The sequence below is a fragment of the Rhipicephalus sanguineus genome, chromosome 8 (genome assembly GCF_013339695.2).
Source record: "Rhipicephalus sanguineus isolate Rsan-2018 chromosome 8, BIME_Rsan_1.4, whole genome shotgun sequence".
Lineage (NCBI taxonomy): Eukaryota > Metazoa > Arthropoda > Arachnida > Ixodida > Ixodidae > Rhipicephalus > Rhipicephalus sanguineus.
In genome coordinates, this window is record NC_051183.1 from 168,014,346 (window position 1) to 168,035,301 (window position 20,956).

The 20,956-nt window shown below is 53.1% G+C and overlaps 1 protein-coding gene across 2 annotated transcripts in view; it reads right to left on the bottom strand.

The window, feature by feature from the left end:
• Window positions 1–2,402: 2,402 nt before the first annotated feature.
• Window positions 2,403–20,956, bottom strand: part of LOC119402467 (methylosome protein 50) — a 191,424-nt gene continuing 172,870 nt past the window's right edge. The window contains exon 8 of one of the 2 annotated variants that reach the window (XM_049418656.1): window positions 2,403–2,603. In XM_049418656.1, the coding sequence (XP_049274613.1) occupies window positions 2,428–2,603 (176 nt within the window). In that variant the 3' untranslated portion in view covers window positions 2,403–2,427. The remainder of the gene's footprint in view (window positions 2,604–20,956) is intronic. The other variant, XM_037669624.2, reaches the window with a different exon arrangement.

The following is a 20,956-nucleotide window of genomic DNA, read 5'->3' on the forward strand; positions in this document are numbered from 1 at the left end:
TGATCGCCCTCTTTCGGCTTCCAGACTTCCCGTCAAGCAGCCTGCCCCGACGTGCTTCGAACATTTGGCTCCTTAAGAAACCGGTTAGGAAAAAAGAATGACCGTCAGACGTGAACTAAGACAGATGGCGAGCTGTCAGCATGTGTTCCGGCATACACATAGCTTGCACGTGACGTCATCATTGCTGCGGTCCTACTGCGGCGGCCATATTGGTGAACAGCCGCACGTACCAGCCGTACGACGACTACAGTGTTCAGTACGACTAGCCACCCTAGTACGACGAAACCGCATTCCCACGGTCATTTTCTTTTTCGCGAGCCGTTTCTCGTGCATCATGCCGCCCGTTGGCACAAGGCAGCCGTTAAATGCGGCGTACTATTCAGAACTGATAGGGCAAGCGTGTTCTCGCTATGAGGAAAAGGTGCGGTTGTGCGACGGAGTGGATCCCTACACGCTTCGACTCGGAACGGACACGACATCGAACATCTCCGCCTTCCCAGACGTGTCGCAGGTACGGGGACATCGTGGACTATTTGGTTTTCAGCACTGACCTGGTTACTCTGGGCGAAATAAAGGCGTACGAACCAATGGAACCGCACGACTACTTTACCAGCGGCTGTGTAAAGAGCCTGTCTGCATACGAGCTTCGCGACCGTAAATTTGATCCTGCTTGCAAGGTAAGTTGAATGGTTCATGAAAATGGCCCCTTCGCCAGCCCCGAGTTATGAAATAGCGATGCACGAACGCTGCTAAATCAACAAGTGCTGATGCTTGCGCTTAGTTCTCGTGCGAGTGCAGCGAGGTGCACACGCCGCAGCGCGTTTTTCGATCGCGCGTCTCCTGTGCTGTCCAGTTTGTCATAAACATAGAATGATGTAGTACGTGTATGCTGATGATTTAGTCACTGCATGCGGACCGTCATCGGGAGCGAACCGCATTCGGCTTCATCAACACGCATCAGCCTGTGCTCGGCGCCGTTCGGCCTCTGCTTCCCATTTTTCATGACGCCGTTTTTTCGTGCACTCATGTCGCGCAGCGCCTGCATGCTTGCAGCTGTAGCCGAGCCGTAAAGACGGCGGCGCCCAGCCTGGGTTCGTCTCGTCGAACAACGCGGACGGCTTTCCTATGAACACAAGAGCATCCATGCTAATCAGTGTCTTCATATCTCCTCTCTTTTTCGCTTACATCCTACGAAGAGCGCTCCACACACACGAACGTTGGGGTTTTGTTCGTCGAAATTTGCACGCCTTCTGCGCGCCAGCCAGGTCCTCTGACGGTTCGCGGTGAGCATTTTCGTACGCTCGCACTGACCTTAAATAATCTCTCGTATTCGAAAGAAGCTCATACTAATGGGCTGCTTCTTTCTTCCGCAGCTGTCGCTACGATTAGAGCAGCCTACAACTGTGCATATAACAGGAAGAAACTCGCAGGTGCTACGAGGCAGCGCTGAACAAGATCTAACCGCTGTTCACCAATATGGCCGACTCATTCTAAAAAGAGACAGGGCGTGCAAACACGGACACAAGAAAGAGATCAGGACACCACAAACGGCGTTTGTGGTGTCCTGATCTCTTTCTTGTGTCCGTGTTTGCACGCCCTGTCTCTTTTTAGAATGAATACGTACCAACTAGCTCAGCTCTCTGTTATTCTAAGCTTCATGGCCGACTCGCTCCGAGCAGTGACGTCAAGTGACGTAGGTGCAAGCCATGTGTACAGAGAAGTTTTCATCAAGATCGAAATGTTCTGTTTACTGAAACTTCATCCCAGAGTACCTTTTCGCTCGATTTATATAGCCGTACGCAATGCACGATGTACTCCACAACGTCCGGACGCCACCACGCCAGAAAATATCTGCAACATCTATGCGGCCGCTGCAGCATGCGTTGCGCAAGGCGCGCCTTCTGCCTATGGCAAGATGGCGGCGCGCGGCTTCAGCTGAGGGGCGCCTCCTCCACTCCAGCCAATTTTATTTTAACCTCCTTGGTCCCGCCCTTGTCGACGCTCGGAAGCGGCTCAAAACTGAGTACCGCCGCCACGGCCTGCCCTGTGTAACCCTACAGGACTTCCTGTTCCCCACCGGCTGCGAGGATCGCCTCCGTGGCGCTCTTGCGGCCCTGATCTCCTTCCTTCAGCGAGCGAACCTGATCGAGCGGCTCGACACGGTTAACCAGACTCCTCTCTCCCGTCCCCGCTCCAATCACTACCTCATCCTCTTCTTTCTACCGCCTTCATACCCCCCCCCCCCCCGACGAGTGTTTTGGTTGAAGTGTCCTATACAGAGACAGTTATCGAGCACTCCTCCCCCATTTTCCCTCCCTTTACTCTTTCTTCCCCTATACTAAAAGAATAAAGAATCACTAACTCTTTAGCGTATCTTGAACATATTCTGAGCCCTGTACCAACAAGACCAAGTCAGTAGTTCCGTCTTTACAAGGAAATATGTTTATTATTGAGCGCCAGCAGAGGGTGGCGCATCTCCACTCTCAGGTGAGGGTCCAACCGAATGCTGCAGGACTCGGCCATCCCAAGCAGCAGACAGAAGCGTGTGCTCGCCCGTCCAACACAGGCCTCGCACGAACTCGGTGTGCTCCTCACTGTTGTAGCTGCAATATACAACGTGGGGCTCTGTATCACACAGCAAGAAAGATAGAAAGCAATCCGGCCAGAAAAACAAAAGCTCAGACATGCTACATTGAGGAAGGGAAATCTAGAAAACTAAACTGGTTAACACAATGAAATTGAAATCACAAAAACAAAAACAGCAAAATCGCACGTGGCAGTTGTCTAAGTGATCCACAAGTGCATAGGCGTGCGCACAGGGGGGGGGGGCGCCCCCGCCTACTAGTCACCTAAGGGTGGGGGCGCAAAATATGATCCACACATTGACCCCCCTAGTCACCTAAGAGGAGGGGGGCGCAAAATCTGCCTCGTACATTGACTTAGTAGGGGGGGGGGGCGCTGCGATGAACCTTCGCCCCCCCCCCCCCCTGATGGGGAACCCTGCGCACGCCTATGCACAAGTGCCATGTTTCTTGTACATAGCAGCTGCAAGGTATATGTAAACTGGTAGCGCAACTTTCATAGAAGCCCATGTGTCAAGTAGTCGGCGGCTCGTTGCCACTGTCGCCATTTACGTATCGCGGGGACTACTAACAGCAAGCAAAAAATAAAATATGACGTCACAACCGGAAGTGGTAGGACGTCGCGCATTTGCGCAACACGGCGCGAAATTGATTTTTTTTTCAATCGCTGCCCTTTTACATGCTTTTGATAACTTACGCGACTTTATTGCGTCTTTATGGCTCGCCAATTGCGTGCATGAGAGAAAAGGAAGATTGCGGAAGCAAGCTTGCTTTATTAGCCAAACGGTGCACTTGCAATATACACCAAAGTAATTTGCAGATGAAGAAATTATGATACAATGGCTCACGCGCACAATAGTTCGAAAACTCACGTTGCCCAATCGAGGAAAACCACTGGAGCGAGACAGCAGCCTTGAAAGTATCACTTTGCCAACCTTACAGAACACCGTTTCTTCGCTTACCGTGCCGGATTCACCGTCACGAAAGGCGAGGGCACGCCAGCCGTTCGCCAGCGAATTCACGGTAGCGGTTATCTACACATTCAACGAGCTAGTTCAGCTTCTCTGAAGTGTCACGCCAGTACACAACACATATGCAAATAAATAACCCAGGGAAGATATGCACGAAACCACCGCACAAATCGATGTAATTCGAAGCAGCCAGCAAAGAGCTGCGTACATCGCCTTGTTTGTCTTTGAGCCAAATGAAATCATTCATGCCATGGCATCTAGTCCACCATATATCGCATGTTTGCCATGCACGCATGCATGCACAGTATAGTATACACCATGCCAATAAAACGCATATTCTAGTATATACAATGCATGACCTGTCTATGTTCATCACGCACTCGTGTGATGCCATACCAATTTTAGTATATATTGTGGGGTTGCACACGCAACCCATTGTCTTCAACGCGGCGGCACCTCGGCTTCGCGCTACGTTTGTACGCGCAGTGGCGAGGGGGGTTGCGTGGGAGAGGGCACGTGCCGCTCCCGCAGCCCTTCGCGCCTTGCTCCCTGGCCGAAGTCGAGATGCCCCGTTTTCCCTCCTTGCCTTTTCTGGAGAGACTCCTCTCCAGACCCCAATAGAGGCGCGCGGCTTTCTTGGGGACCGCCTCGTCTTTCGACTCGAGCAGCGGTGACGACCACAGCTTGATCGAGTCGGGAGCCACCCAGACGCCATCACCCCCTGCGCAACGCCCGGTCTATTGTGAGGTAACTTACTGCCTCAGGGCCGGACTGCGAAGCCACGAGAGGTGAGTTGAACCTTATCGCTCTCAATCTCGTGTGCTTCCCATTTTGTTGTTGTTTTGACGTTGTCGTGCGGAACTTACTCCGCCGCTTCGTTCTTACCTTGTATTTTGTTGCGTTGGTGGCGCTTTTGACACAATAAACTGTGTCAGGCAAAGAACTCGTCTCTGTTACCACTGGCCTGAAACCCGCCGCGGTCGCAACTTACGCGAACCGCGGGATAGGGGGTCACAGCTCTGACTGTTAGGGCTGCTGCGTAGCACTAGTAGCGAGTAACTACACTCCTCTAGTGCGCTGTGTGATCCCAAGACGGGGCAGTTTCGCACGCGCGGATCTGTTCGTTACAAAGTAACCCCTATATTTGGCGCCCAACGTGGGGCCAGTGGCTAAACAGTACGAGTAGTTTGTGTAAGTGACTGCCACTACACGAACAACCATGGCAGCAGACGAGGCTGACTTACAGCCGCTGTTCACGCTGTCAAGGGTGGCTGCCAACAGGCAACAATTCGAAGCGGCGGTAACATACCGCACAGTCGGACCCTGCGGCGAACATTAGCCAAGGGGATTTGATTTGCTTCGATGAGGGTGGCGCTACACATGAGGCCCCCCCTCCGTTAGGTTGTCCGCTCGAAGGCGCGAGGCACATTACGCCGAGCCCTTTGTCCGAGCGCGCGGAGAGCAGGGAGCCACAGCGGCATACCGGCTCAACGCAATCAGCTCCTGTGCCAGACCTTACTGGCCAGAGCGAGTCTCCTCAGGTTTTAAGGGATGCCTTGCGCCTGATTGAGACTTTGACGGGTGTCGTGCAGAACACTCTGCTGAGGCCCAGCACAGCTGCGCGACCGAGCGTAAAGGTGGACTTACCCACCTACAGCGGGTATCATGACACGGTCAGCGCCAATGATTACCTCGACCGCATGCTGACTTACCAGCAGGCAACGGGGTTGTCCGATGGCGAGATGCTAGAACGCGTCGTTCCAGTATCACTGACTGAGCAGGCTGCCCGGTGGTTCCGACTTACCGGCCACCGGTCAAGCACGCTGAACGAATTCCGAGCGAGGTTTCGCGACGAATTCTTACCCGCTGATTACCAGCGTCGCATGCTGCGCGAGTTAGAGCGGCGTACTCAGCATCCGGACGAGTCCTTGCTCGAGTACGTGAGGGCGATGGACGAGCTCTATCGTATTGCTGACCCCTCGGCTCTAAATTGCGAGAAGGTGGAGCGAGTCACGCGACAAGCGCACCCCACTTTCGCAGCATATTTGAGAGGCGGCAAGTTCAGGGATTTGGACGAGCTGGCCTCGGAGGCAAAACGCATACAGGCGGACATACTCGCCTCACGTGCGTACCGACCATTACCCCAGCGTCGCAGGCACTTGAGCCGCAATGCGCGTGGAAGGGAGACAATGTTCGCATCCGTCCACAGGGAAATGGTGCAGTTGCCTTCAGTGACGGGCACTCGAGTAGCGGTTGGGACATATCTGACCGGGCTCTTGACCCGTACACGTACGCCATGCGAGCAGCACACGCTGCCGGTGGCCGAGGTACGCAGAATCGGAGTCGACATACCGATCCGAGGACGCTAGAGCGGAGCGCGCCCGGAAGGGAGCATCCGATAGAGAGGAACGGTGGCCAAACGGCGCGAGGCACAGCACGCCAAGCCCGAGCGCGGCCGACCACCCTCTGCTATCGCTGCAACCAGCCGGGGCATTTCGCCCGAGATTGTTGGCAACCCGCAAGCCGAGAGCACGCGCTTTCGGGAAACGAGCGGGGCCGCCGGTGAGCAACACTGCATGGCCGGCGGCAAACAAAGCGGTGCTCAGTGAGACACATGAACTCCTAGCCCCGCTGGCTTGTCGTACTGGACCACCCAACGACACGCCAGTGCCACTTATTGAGCTAACAGTCGCCCGGCGCAGGTTTTTTGCGCTGTTAGACACGGGAGCAAGCGCTTCACTCTTTGGCGACGAAGTGTACGATCATCTCTGTCGGAACGCTATCCGGCTTAGATCGAGTAATGTGACTTTCCGGCTCGCCAGCGGCTCGGCGCAAGCAAGCGCTGCCGCTCGGCTAGTGGTGCGGTGGGAGAAACGGGTCAGGCGGCAACGCCTAGCTTACCTCCCCGGCCTGTCGGTTCCTATCATTCTTGGTAGAGACTTCCTCGCCAAGACGGGCATTGTTATTGACGTCTGCAACGGAGGATATAGGGAGCGAGCATGTGGCACCCTGAAACCTTTCGTTTCCTTTCAAAAGGCGTCAGAGACAATTACGTTCGATGATGCTTCGCGCGCAGACTGTCCCAACAATTGCCCGAAAAAGTCACTCGTACATGTGTCTGCCGGGCCGACAAACCGACCCGCGGAGAAAGAACGCGCCGGAGGGAACGGCTCCCCTCGCGCGCGTCCCCCATCCCCCACTGCGGAGGCACTGTGCACTGCAGAACGGGGCGAAAGGGACCACCCGCTGCTCAATAGCTCAAGCAGTTTGACGGTGGAAGAGAAAGCTCGCCTCTCATCGCTTCTGAATGAATATGACGCCATATTCACAGAACAGCCTGGCTGCACTGCGCTAGTTATAGGCACAAAATTGAGACAGGCGATGCTTCTCCTTGGAAATGCAATCCTCGGCCGGTGAGTTTGGCTAAGAGGAAAGCATTAGACAGCGCTCTGGACGAACTGCTCGATACAGGCGTTGTCGAAAGGTCGGAGAGCCCGTGGGGTTTTCCCGTGGTACTGGTACCTAAAAAGGATGGGACGACCCGCCTTTGTGTTGACTACCGTCGCCTGAACGAGGTAACACGCAAGGATGCATATCCGCTTCCTAGCATTCCCTCGATCGTGTCTAATGTTGGCGGAGCGAAGTACTTCACTACGCTCGATGCTAGCAAAGGATACTTTCAGGTGGAGGTTGTGGGAATCGAGCGCGCCCTTCCCTTTGGCGCCTCGTTCCCCAGCTAGCGCGCGTGTTGGCCCCGCGCGGCTCGAGCGCCGGGAACCGCCGTTAATCGGCGGTATGGCGACCGCGGCGGCAGCGCCAGGCCTCTTTGTCTGGTGCAAGCCATGCGTCAGCCTCCCGGCGCGCGGGCACGCGTCCGGGCATGCCTCGACATGCTCACATGCTCACGCCGCCAAGCTAGCTTACGTCACTGTGCAACGCCGTTCCTCATTGGCCGCCAGTGACAACCCCCTTCCCCCTTGAGCTCGCTTCTGTCTGGCGTGGGCTTGCCGGCGGCAGATGCTCTCAGGCTAGCACGAGAGGTTGACGCGCTGCTCTAGCAGGCGGCTTCTCGTTCGTGTGCTCGACCGCTGCCCTTTGTGTGGTAGTCTTAGCGCCGCTGGCAAGCGTACTCGATCGGTCTTGCGGAGTTCCCCCTTGCGGCCTGCAAGCCTGTGAGTGTCGTACTGTGCTGCATCTTGGGTTAATAAACCCGTGTTGTTGTTGTTACCCTGCCTCGTGCGTGGTTTCTGCGCCGTGCCGGAGAATCGACGAACCCGCGGCCGTAGCGTCTTTGTTCGCTGCGGCAGTGGAGAACGTCGCGTCCCTACACGGTCGCGCTCATATAGGTAAGCCTAGTGCAAACCTATCTCCACAAGGTAGATCCCCGTGACCGAGAGAAGACTGCCTTCACTTGTCACAGGGGCCTTTACCAGTTTACCCGAATGCCATTCGGTCTTGTCGGTGCGCCTGCGACTTACCAGCGCCTGATGGACCGCGTCTTAGGTGATGCAAGGTGGCACTACGCTCTTGCTTACCTGGACGATGTCGTGGTATACTCACGAACCTTTGATGAGCACTTACGCCATCTCAGGGACGTGCTGGAGCGTCTGAGGTCGGCGGGAATAACGCTAAACCCGGCCAAGACTCAGATTGCCGAAACCCGAGTAACGCTACTGGGTTTCATGTTGGATAACGGTCGCCTTCTGCCGTGTGATGACAAGGTTCAGGCATTATTGAACTATCCATCACCGACAGACATAGGCGGACTGAGACGATTTTTGGGGCTGGTGAACTTTTATCGTCAGTTTATCCCAGACTGCGCTGCACTGCAAGCCCCCTTGACACTTCTGTTGAGGAAAGGTGAGCGGTGGAGATGGGGTCCCGAGCAAGAGGAGGCACTGCGCAACCTCATTGAAGCGCTCGCGGAAACCACTGAATTAAGGCTAGCGGATCTCAGCAAAGATTTTGTGATCCAAACGGACGCCACCCAGGCAGCACACAACGTCGGGCCGATATTGGTTTTACGGCGGCTGTGCGCGGCCCCACCTCGGGCCAGCATTGCCAGCCTGGCGCCGATATCGGCGGAGCCGTTGACTTTTGCCGGCAAAATTGGGCCGATCTCGCCGCCTTTCAGCCGATGTTGGTCTTTCACCGGCAACATTGGGCCGAGTTATCCGGCCTTCTGCCGCCTTCCCGCCGATATCGGCTTCGCCGATTTCTTTCACCGGCGACATTGGGCCGAGTTTGCCGGCGTTTTGCTGTTCTTCCGCCGATATCGGCTTAGCCGATGGCTTTCACCGGCAACATTGGGCCGAGTTAGCCGCCGTTTTGCCGTACTTTCGCCGACATCGGCCGAGCCGGTGGTTTTCACCGGCAACATTGGTCCGAGCATGCCGTCATTCTGCCGTGCTTCAGCTGACATCGGCGGAGCCGATGGCTTATCGACGATGTTGGAACTTTCTTGTCTCCCTTCAGACAGGTATACATGCCCTGTTGAGAACGTCCTCCTGCGTCGCGGCGCTCGAAAAGTCCTCGTCACCGACAGAGGTACGGCTTTTACGGCAGAGCTAACGCAAACCATCTTGAAATAGAGCCACACAAGTCACCGACGGACATCACCCGCAGGCGAATGGCCTCACCGAGTGGGTAAATGAAACCCTCGCCGAATGTACTGTACGTCGAACACATGACATGGAACGCCATAATATCTTCCGCACATAACGTGAAGTTAACACGGCAGTGTAAGAAACGGCGCACATATGACGCCGTTCAAACTAGTTCGCGGAAGCCCCTCAACGACGCTGGACGCCGTGTTGCCGGCCGTCAGTGACGAGAATAACCTGGACGTTGCGCTCTACCTTTCGCCCGCCGAAGAAGCCCGGCAGCTCGCCCGCCTAGGATACAATCGTAATGCAATAGAGCATTAGGCGCTTGAATATTTGTAGCTTAAGCTGTAGAATACCGCTACATGGATTGCTGTACTAGCACAAATAACAAAGTTCAAATATTGTACCGTGCTAATGCCGCACGTACGACTCGGGGCGCGAAGTATCGCGGACTGAATAGCTTGTATTCTCTTATTCGTTTCTGCTATGACAATGACTAACAACTATCACTAGCACAGTCACTTTTCTACCAAAAAAAGGTGGTCTTTAGAAGAATAACTGACTGAAATTAGATGGCCACTTCGTTGACCAGTTGTTCAACGCTATCAAAAATGTTGAAACGTTATAACACATACCATTAACTTCATGGGCCAAATTCGAAGTACTTCTGTTTCGTAAATGTTTTTGCCGCTGGTCGGCCGACTGCGCTAATGTATCCAGCATCAAAATTCACCCAAACATTCCCGCACGAATGCTTTTAGCGGAAGAAGTTTTATGTGAATACTAATTCTGTGCATAAATCGAGCCCGTCATCACATTTATAGCGCTATATCCTTTCAGCCGCTGAATGTGTGCCGCCAGCGCTCATATACTACACGGACAGTTTCCGATCTGTGTGTTTACACATATTTACTCACGCGCGTGTTTGGGTGAAGCGTAACAAGCGCATTTCCTTCAGTGATGTCACATAATTTTACTTTATGAAAATAGTAAAAGCTCAGCAAGGCGTGTTGCTGAGCTAGTTGGTTCATTACTTGAGAAAAATAGGTATGGTGCGAAAAAGACCGGGCGAAGTGAAAACACGTTTTGTCGTTTGAATGTTTACAAATCAACTAGCCCGCTGACCATCTTTAACGAACTGACAAACACGTGTTTGCCACGTGTTTTTCAGTTCGCATTTGCACTTCTTTGCCGTCCATTTTGCGACATACATATCTTTTTCAACTAAAAATCTCGCTCAACGATTGCTTCCGACGTGCTTTCAGAAACAGTCGCATAAAATTATTATTATGGCACGTGAAATACGATGAAAAATGCGGCTCCAACGTGGTGTACGGAAAGTTTTCATGCAGCGACATGTGGCAACAAGTGATGCATTGAAAATTCGACGAACGCCTTTCTCAAATGGCATGCCCATAGACATGCTGGGGGGATCGCACACCATTGTGGTAGGCTGAGCCGTGCTGTCAAGAAGGGAGAATTCGCATTTTTTTTTTCGTCTTCTCTCCCTTTCCTTCGTTCAGCGTCATTGTCGCGAAACTCGCTTGACCAGGCAGGGTAGGGTAGCCGTCCAGGCGGAGGGACAATCGTAGCTGCGGCAGCAGGTTTTTTTCACTCCGACCAGCAGAATTCTTCAAGAAGTTCGGTGTGTGGACATGTGTGGTGGAAAGTCAAAATCGTGCACGAGACGGATACGCGGCAGGATTCCGGCATTGTTTTCGGCAGGATCACCGCACCGAGAAACCAGTGGCCCCCTGCTTCCATGCTCACCTCATATAAGGCCGCGTGTTCACTGCTGTTACGTGTCATCAGATTTTTGTTCTCTTCTTATCGCGTATTCTCTATTGACCATCGTGTTTTGTGCATTCTGATATGGTGCGCTTGCATTTTTTATTCGCCCGTGTTTTTAGCGATCCAACGGGCACACGTGAGTGGTTTTTATGCACGATTCCTTTCTGTTACAATCTTACCTTTAGATTAGGAATGCGTGCGTGTCTATCTTGCTTAGATGTACAGTTCATGGGATCTCGTGGTACCGCTCGCAATGTTTCTCGCGTCGCGTGCAGCAGTTTATCCATCTTTTTGGCCCTTAAGATATCACTGAAAAATTGCAATTCCCGCTTAAAGGATAACGCTAATTTAATTGCCAGTCGTGTGTTGCGAATGCCTACCGTTCCTTGGTGAACTTAATAAACGTGGGGGGGGGGGGGGGTGCTCCTCTGCTCGTAATTAGCTCACGCGTATACACAATCCTCTAGTCTAGTTGCCACTCTTAATCTCGCTTTTTCGGCAAGCCGCCTAACATTATCTTTCTTTTCTTCGGGTCCGTCTTTAATCCTACTTTATTGCTGCCTTCGTTTACATCTCCAGAATTTTTTTCGTGATTCGGCACCGTCGTTACTGAAAAGCGCGATATCGTCCGTAAAACGCAAGTAGCTAAGATAGACTTCGTTAATCCTTATTCCTATTTTTGCCCGTTCTAGTTCTTTCAATATTTATAGTGAATGTGCCGCGCATAACATTGAAGAGATTGTAACTCTTCGCATAGGCGTGCGCACAGTGGGGCAGGGGGGGGGGGGCGGCCGGCCCCCGTAGTCACCTAGAGGTGGGCGCAAGGTCTGCCAAACACATTGACTTAATAGGGAGGGGGGGGGGGAGGCGCCGCGATGAACCTTCCCCCCCACCCCCTCTGAAGGGGAATCCTGCGCACGCCTATGATTTTGCGCCTGATCCCATTCTCGATTAGGATTGTCCTGCTTTTTTTGAGGAATACGGGGGCTGTGGGGTTGTTTTAGATGTTGGCTACGGTATCTGTAGATGTTTAGATATTCCTTTATGGCATAATTATTCCGGAACTGCTGGCGTGTGTTCATATCTGTGAATAAATTTGTGTTTATCACCTTGCAAATGTGTTGCTCCGTAATTTCTCAGACGCATGCGTAGTTGGTGCAGCCGGCCTTTCATCAATTTAGTTTTGTTTGAGACAATATTGACTTTCGCTCTCGGCCTTGCACGGTTCAACAGAATTGTGGGTCTTAATCGCACACTAAGACATCAGTGGAGCAGTCGTTCTAATTAGGAAGCATTTTTCGAATATGGCACCAGTGGCAGTCGATGAATGTCGTTGGGCCGCTAATAGTCTATTTTAGCGCTGCTGACTTACAGTACAGTAACCACAGTAATACCGAACTGCCGTGGTCGGCACGCAGCCATTTTACTTTATAACACATGTATCAGCATACCTGATCAGGTTACTTTACGTATCGAGCACCTACCGCCGGTGTCTCCATATAAACTAGCTACGTGCCGACCACGACGGTACAGTACTACCGTACTTAACACACGGTAAGCCTCCACTGCTAAAGCATAATAACGGGTGTAAACGGTCACGCCGGCGGCTACCCGACGTCGGCGGGGCCGACACCGCGCCAGCATCGGCTTGCATACATAGGCCCAATGACGGCTTGCCATCATCGGCTGAATAACGGCAGGCCCGCCTCGGACCGACGCTGGCTAGCCCACGTCGGCCCGAAGCCGGCAAGCCCGCATCGTCCCAAAAGCGGCTAGCCGACGTCGGGCCGATGCGGGTGAAAGTAGCGCGAGCGTGATTTGCCGACGTCGGGCCAATATTGCTGCCGTCATTTGCCGACGTTGGGCCGAGATCGGTCCAATGGCGGCGTGCTGCCTGGGCAGCGACCTCGGCCTAGGAGCGGTTTTGCTCCAACAGCACGAAGGTGGCTTGCGGCCGGTAGCTTTTGCTAGCCGCTCCTTGACTCCCGCAGAGAAAAATTATTCAGTGACGGAAAAGGAATGTTTGGCAATCATTTTTGCCCTGAAAAAGTTCGGTTACTATATTGATGGAGTTCAATTTGTTATCGAGACTGATCACATGGCACTAACTTGGCTTAGACGCCTAGGGGAGCCGAGCGGCAGACTTGCACGATGGGCACTTTTCCTGCAGCGATACGACTTTACCGTTCGCTACAGGAAAGGAAAGAGCAACGTTGTGGCGGACGCACTTTCGCGCGCGCCCGTTGACTGTGAGAAGAGTAACATTACTACTCAACTCACCTCGCCCGAAGTCGTGCCCGAGAGCGACGTAACTGTTGCGACGCTCGATGTTGTCACGAGGGGTAACATTAATACCCATCCTGACACATTTGAAACTCAGCCTAAGAGCAGAGTAACTGCTACACTGCTCGACGGCGAGAGTCCTCACGGAAGGGCGGACAACCCACCTTCAATTGAGGAGAGCGTTAACCACTTGGACTGCGTCAGTTCAGTGGGGAACGTGTTCAGCAGGAAGGAGCTATTAGAGGCTCAGCGGGAGGATCCATTTTGCAAAAAGGTGTTTGAGGGGCTACGGGAGCCCGGCGGCGCGGCCGCGGCGCATGTTGACGCAGCTGGTATTGCTGTTAATGCGCGGCGCTCTGAAACAGCTGGTAATGCTGTGAGCGCGTTGGATTCCTACCTGCTAGACTCTGACGGCACTTTGCTGAGATACATTCCTGCGGAGAAGGATACACATGAGTCCTTCAAAGCGGTGATCCCACGCACGTTGAGAGGAGCACTGTTACGCTACTTTCACGATACGTGCATCGCTGGGCATGCAAGTGGCCCTAAGACTTACCTTAAGTTGTGCCGCTTTGCTACCTGGCCAGGCATGAAACGGGATGTAACACGCTACGCCCGCTCATGCAATGTGTGCCAACGCGTGAAGCCGCGTGGTGGACGCCCACCCGGGCTCATGCAGCCGATCCAAAGCCAAACACCATGGCAAATAGTGGCTTGTGACGTCATGGGACCCAAGAACACCGAGAGGAAACCAATTCCTTCTCGTCGTCACAGATCACTTCACTAAAGGACCCCTGACACCAAAATGGACCATTTGCAAAAATCTGCAAGGCGGCTTTACTGCAAGGTTATTTTCCAACCAAAAACTCTCCGTCGCAGACTGGTTTTCTCGCTCATTGTACTTTTACCGCTCCTAATTCCAGTGAAGGCACGCGAGTACGACAAAACGACTTCTTTCCCCAACAATTACTGTGGGGCCGCCTCGTACGAACCCTCAGCCTTCGCTAGGTGGACAAGGCAGCCGTCGTTCGTAAGAAAAAAGAAGGGGGGGGGGGAGGGGGGTAGGAAGCAAAAACAGAATGAGCGAGAAAAGCAGTCGGGGATTGAGAGTTTTTGGTTGGAAAACAACCTTGCAGGAAAGCCGCCTTGCAGATTTTTGCAAATGGTCCATTGGAACCTCGAGATCTTTGTGTTGTTTGACTTTCCTGTATACGGGGGCACATCTGACCAATTATTAGTGACGAACGTTGCCTTTAAGATATCTTAATTTGGTTTTAAAGTAAGCGTGAGTGCTCACTTGAGTTGGCTGCACCTTGCGACATCCTGGTATGACGTAGATAGAGGCCCCGTATGACGTTCCACGAGTAAAGCAAGTATTGTGGACGTCACAGAAGGTTTGCGGGGCGCACGTGCACAATACGACGACTGGCACCCGGCGAGGCCTATTGTTCCTCACCCCTCTGGCTCTGTTGTCGGGCTGCTCTCGAGGTAGTTTTCGTGAGGGGACACGCGCTTAACAGGTTTAACCCATACAGAGGCGCCCACATACTTTCAATCTCTACCGCGCGCGGGGCCCCGATTTGAAAACCGCGCTGTCAACGTCACCACAGCTTGAGTGCACGTGATCTTTGACGCTCCCCCGCATGGGGCGCCAGTTTCTTGTGGTTTTTAGGCGGGCGTTTTGAAGTGATGCTAAAATGGTCACAATTAATTACGCTAGAATTAGTTGTACGATATGCTAGAGCATTTACGATTTAATTTAGAGATTACCAGACACAAAGCTACAAATTACAGCAAAAAAGTCACCAACAAAAATTTCGCTGTCAGGGGTCCTCTAAGTGGGTGGAACTGTTCCCCCTACGAAGGCTGACGGCACGCATTATCATGGAAAAGCTCATCGAAGTGTTCACGAGATTCGGCTATCCAAAGCAGTTAATTACGGACAATGCGTCCTATTTCACCGCCAAAATTTTCGTGGACTCTTGTGCAGCCCTGGGCATTAAGCACAAGAGAACAACCACGTACCACGCCCAGGCAAATCCAACCGAACGTGTAAACCGCAACATCAAGCACATGCTTGTTGCTTTTGCGGGGACGCACAAGGATTGGGACAATTGCGTCCCTGAAATCGGATTTGCTCTGAGGACGACCGTGAACCGCTCGACTGGCTTTACCCCCGCCACTCTCAATTTTGGGAGAGAGCTGCTCAATCCCGTAGAACATACTCTACAGGAACGCAGCACGGAACTGGCTGCTTCGTCGGCACGCGCTGATTATGCAGCTGGGCTGCGCGCGAAGGTGACGGAGGCTTTGGGCAAAGCACGACGGAACCTGAGCACTGCTCGTGGGGAGCAGAAAGCGCAGTATGACCGCTCTCATCGGGACGTTCAGTACAAAGTGGGCGACCTGGTGTTGAAGCGCAATCATGTCCTAAGCGATGCCAGTAAGAAATTCTCAGCTTCTCTGGCACCGAAGTGGATAGGACCGTACCGGGTAGGAGAGACTGTCTATTCTCTCGTGTACAAGCTGACGGACTTTACGCTAAGACCGATCGGCGGACCGGTGCATGTCTGTGATCTCAAACCCTACTATGACAGAGGGAGCGAGTGGCCCGAGGGAAACGCTTCCCCGCGCCCGCAGGCAGTGGCATCCGAAGGCACGGCTCGACATACGGGCTCAGTGCGACGTTACAACTTGCGATCTCGGCAGAACTAACTCTGTCCGGTTCGTAGGGGCTTTATTGTGCGTGATATCGGATGGGACGCTCCTCTGATATCTAGCATGCAGCCTTCGAGAGCGAGCACGCGCTTGCTTTTTCGGAGAGTAAGAGAGGGGCTAACTTATTGTTCGAGTCGCAGATCACCCATCGGCAGCACTTCAACAGCCAAGCCAAAACGACCGTTTTCGCCGGCAGTCGCCCCAAAAGCCGGTACTTTCAACTATACTTTCAACGCACGAATTCCAGAGCAGGGAGCGGCGACACCAAATCTACAGTGTTCTACCAAAGCTTGCAGCGGCAGCCAGAGTCAGGGTGAAAGAAAAACAGCAAAACAGCTTCCGGTCCCGAATGGTCTCGGTGGAAAAGAATTCGCGGAACCAGTGCACAGCCCGGCGAAGAGCTGCGGACCCGGCGACCGAACTACGGAGTGCACCCGCGGTACGAGCGTGGTATCCCGCTGCGCAGAACGGGGGTTGCAGCCGGCCAGCCGCAACCGTCGGGGGAATTTCGATTCCAAACGTCTTAGAAGAAAAAGAGAAACGAGAAAAGGAGGGGAACGATTTCTACCCCCACCAGAGGGCAACGACCGATGAGCGCCCAAGCCAACTCTCCTGCGTCGACACGACGCTCTCCTGGCGATGCGACCAACGCAAATCGAGGTGGCCTGCAGTCTGGCGCTGAGACCAATCCAGCCGTGTGCCCCTTTCGACACCATGGGCCGCAAAATCCGAGCGAACGAGCGACGCCAGAAGCAAGCCGAGCCGATTCCGACCGAGCTGCCTGGGTTCCTGACAAATGTCAAGTTCCCGACAACTGTTCCCGACTGTCCCGACGACCGCCCTGATGGCTGTCCTGACAACTGTCTTCAACGGTCAAGCTGCCCTGCATTATCACTCACCAACACCTTCTTCCGGCTCGCCGGGTGACTGCCCCTTCAGCGATAACGGTGATCTGCGTCTCCGTGCGGCTCCCTCATCGACACGGACTTCGCCGTGTTCCTGGTGGAGCCGCTAGCCCCCTCTTAAGCCCCAGGTGATGGCGATCCTCTTTTTGGCTAAAGGGTTCAATTAAGGAGGGGGGGATGTGGGGTTGCACACGCAACCCATTGTCTTCAACGCGGCGGCACCTCGGCTTCGCGCTACGTTTGTACGCGCAGTGGCGAGGGGGGTTGCGTGGGAGAGGGCACGTGCCGCTCCCGCAGCCCTTCGCGCCTTGCTCCCTGGCCGAAGTCGAGATGCCCCGTTTTCCCTCCTTGCCTTTTCTGGAGAGACTCCTCTCCAGACCCCAAGAGAGGCGCGCGGCTTTCTTGGGGACCGCCTCGTCTTTCGACTCGAGCAGCGGTGACGACCACAGCTTGATCGAGTCGGGAGCCACCCAGACGCCATCACCCCCTGCGCAACGCCCGGTCTATTGTGAGGTAACTTACTGCCTCAGGGCCGGACTGCGAAGCCACGAGAGGTGAGTTGAACCTTATCGCTCTCAATCTCGTGTGCTTCCCATTTTGTTGTTGTTTTGACGTTGTCGTGCGGAACTTACTCCGCCGCTTCGTTCTTACCTTGTATTTTGTTGCGTTGGTGGCGCTTTTGACACAATAAACTGTGTCAGGCAAAGAACTCGTCTCTGTTACCACTGGCCTGAAACCCGCCGCGGTCGCAACTTACGCGAACCGCGGGATAGGGGGTCACAGCTCTGACTGTTAGGGCTGCTGCGTAGCACTAGTAGCGAGTAACTACACTCCTCTAGTGCGCTGTGTGATCCAAAGACGGGGCAGTTTCGCACGCGCGGATCTGTTCGTTACAAAGTAACCCCTATAATATCCAGTTAACAAAACGGCCGGAAGCGCACCATGACAGTGGCATGTAAATCATACCGCACATGACATGCATAACATGATTCGCATGTTAAGATCCCTCACTTATGTTCGTCATACAGTCACATCGCGCAATACCAATTTTGGTGTATATCAAACGAGCGAAATGGCCGCGAGTGCACCATGAGTATATATCATGCCATACATGACATGCATATCATGGTTTTTCATGTTACCACCTGTCACTAATGTTAATCATACAGTCACGTCGCGCAATACCAGTTTTGGTATATATCAAGGTAGCGAAACGGCCGCGAATGCACCATGAGCGCGGCATGTAAATCATGACATATCATGTGATGATTTTCATGTTACCACCTGTTATTCATGTTCGTCATACAGTCGCGTCGTGCAATACCAGTTTTGGTATATATCAAGCTAGGAAAACGGCCGCGAATGTACCATGAGTATGGCTTGTAAATCATGTACATGACCTGCATGTCATGATTTCCATGTTACCACCTCTCATTTACGTTCGCCATGCAGTCGCGTCGCGCAATACAAATTTTGGTGTATATCAAGCAAGCGAAACGGCCACGAGTGCGTCATGAGCATGGCATGTAAATCACGACATACATGACATGCATGTCATGGTTTTCATCTTACCAACTGTTATTCATGTTCTTCATACGGTCACATCGAGCAATACCAATTTTGATGCGCATCAATCTACTGAAACGGCCGCTAGCGCACCATGAGCGTGGCATGTAAATCAGGTCGTACATGACTTGCATGTCATGATTTTCATGTTACCACCTCTCACTTCCGTTCGTCATACGGTCGTGTCGCGCAATACCAATTTTGGTGTATATCATGCAAGCGAAACGGCCGCCAATGCGCCATGAGCGTGGCATGTAAATCATGTCGTACATGTCATGGATGTCACGGTTTTCATGCTATCACCTGTTATTCATGTTCTTCATACAGTCATATCGCACAATACCAATTTTGGTGTATATCAATCTAGCGAAACGACCGCGAGTGCGCCATGAGCGTGGCATGTAAATCATGTCGTACATGTCATGGATGTCACGGTTTTCATGCTATCACCTGTTATTCATGTTCTTCATACAGTCATATCGCACAATACCAATTTTGGTGTATATCAATCTAGCGAAACGACCGCGAGTGCGCCATAAGCGTGGCATGTAAATCATGTCGTACATGACACGCATGTCATGATTTTCATGTTACCACGTGTCAGTTATGTTCGCCATACAGAAACGTCTCGTCATACCAGTTTTTGTATATATACGTTCATTTAAACGGCCGCGAGCGCCCCGAGGCCATGTCATGTAAATCATGCTGCACATGACATGCGCGTCATGATTAGCATGTTAGGACAGGTCATTATGTTCGTCATGAAGTCTTGTCACGCCGTACCAATTTTGGTATATATGAAATTAACGGAACGGCCGCAAGAGCCCAAAGGCCATGGAATGTAAATCATGCTGTTCATGACATGCGTGTCATGATTTTCATGATATGACCTGTCATTTATGTTCGTAATAAGGCTATGTTGTGACACACCAATTTTGGTATACATCCGATTAACGAAACGGCCAGGAGAGCACAAAGTCGCAGGCGGCTAGATAGATACGCTTGTAGCGGGCGTTGATGCCGGTGACCGCGATAATTATTTCTGTGCGCATACCAGTTCGTATGCAGCGGCGCACGGCGCATACGCGGCCAACATGCCTCACGTTATCACCGGCGTGCCGCGGGAGATAAGCAGCCACGCCCCCTTTGTGTTGGCGTTTTCGAAGCCTGTTTTTCGTGGAAAATAAATGCCCAGACTTCAAGGAGCGTAGGTGTTCGCTTTTCGCTCCTCCTTGGGGCGAGTACACTACCAAGTGGTGACCCGGACGTTTGGAAAAGAAGCAGCCATGTCAGACGAGGAAGGCACTTCAAGCTCAACCACAACCAACGCCTCCGAGTTAAAGCTTCCTCATTTCTGGCCCAAAAACCCCAGGGTGTGGTTCAGCCAAGTCGAGGCCCGCTTCCAGCTTCGACGCATCACATCGCAGGAGTCGAAATACCCCCACGTCGTTGCAGCACTGCCACCTGACATCGCTGACGCCATAGACGATGTGCTCGCCTCCCCTCCATCGGAGAAGGCCTACGACGAACTAAAAAGCACCGTCCTGAAACGTCTTGAGGTGTCCGAACAGAGCAGGCTGCAACAATTCCTGTCTCATGAAGAGCTCGGCGACAAGCGTCCCTCGCAACTTGTCCACCGAATGCGTCAGCTGCTGGGCCAACAAGCGTCAGAGGTGCGTCAACAGCCATTGCTTTGCGAGTTGTTTTTGCACAGACTGCCACAGTCAACACGGATGATACTCGCTGGCTCGGACGACGTGGCTCTCGAGCGTCTGGCTCAACTCGCCGACCGCATCACCGACTGCACCGAGCCATCAAAAATGCCTATTGCTGCAGCGGGAATGTCCGAACATGCAAGCCGGTTAGGTCGCTTGGAGGACAGAGTTGACCGACTGGCTGCAGCAGTGGAAAACCTCGCCCTGTCCAATAAACACCGTCCTGCACGGCATCGTTCGTCGTCCCGTGCTCGAAGACCTCAGCACCGCGGCCACTCAAGCGAGGCAGAGCAGAGCGTCTGCTGGTACCACCGCCGTTTCAGAGAGCAAGCCGCTCGCTGCACCCAACCATGCTCGTGGACGGGAAACGCACCGGCCAGTCGCTAACGGCGGAATGTGACACGGGCCCTCGCTCAAGCCGCCTCTTCTTCGTTGTCGACCGCATCACCGGCACACGCCTCCTTGTCGATACCGGAGCTGAGCTATCTATCCTACCAGCAACAGCTCAACATCGCCGACGCGGCAAGTCCATTTCCAGCCTAATTGCAGTGAATAATACTGCTATTGCATCATATGGAGTTCAGTGAATGACGATAGACATCGGACACAGGCGCACATATCGATGGCTCTTCGTTGTGGCCGACGTCAGAATGGCCATCCTGGGAGCGGACTTTCTGAGCCACTTCAATCTTGACGTTAGCGTTCGCGATCGTCGTCTCAAGGACAACGTCACTTCGCTCGCTGTTGTCGGACTGAAGTCTGACCTGTCCTCATGCGGCATTTACACTTTCCACCCAGAGTCAAACTTTCAAAAGATTC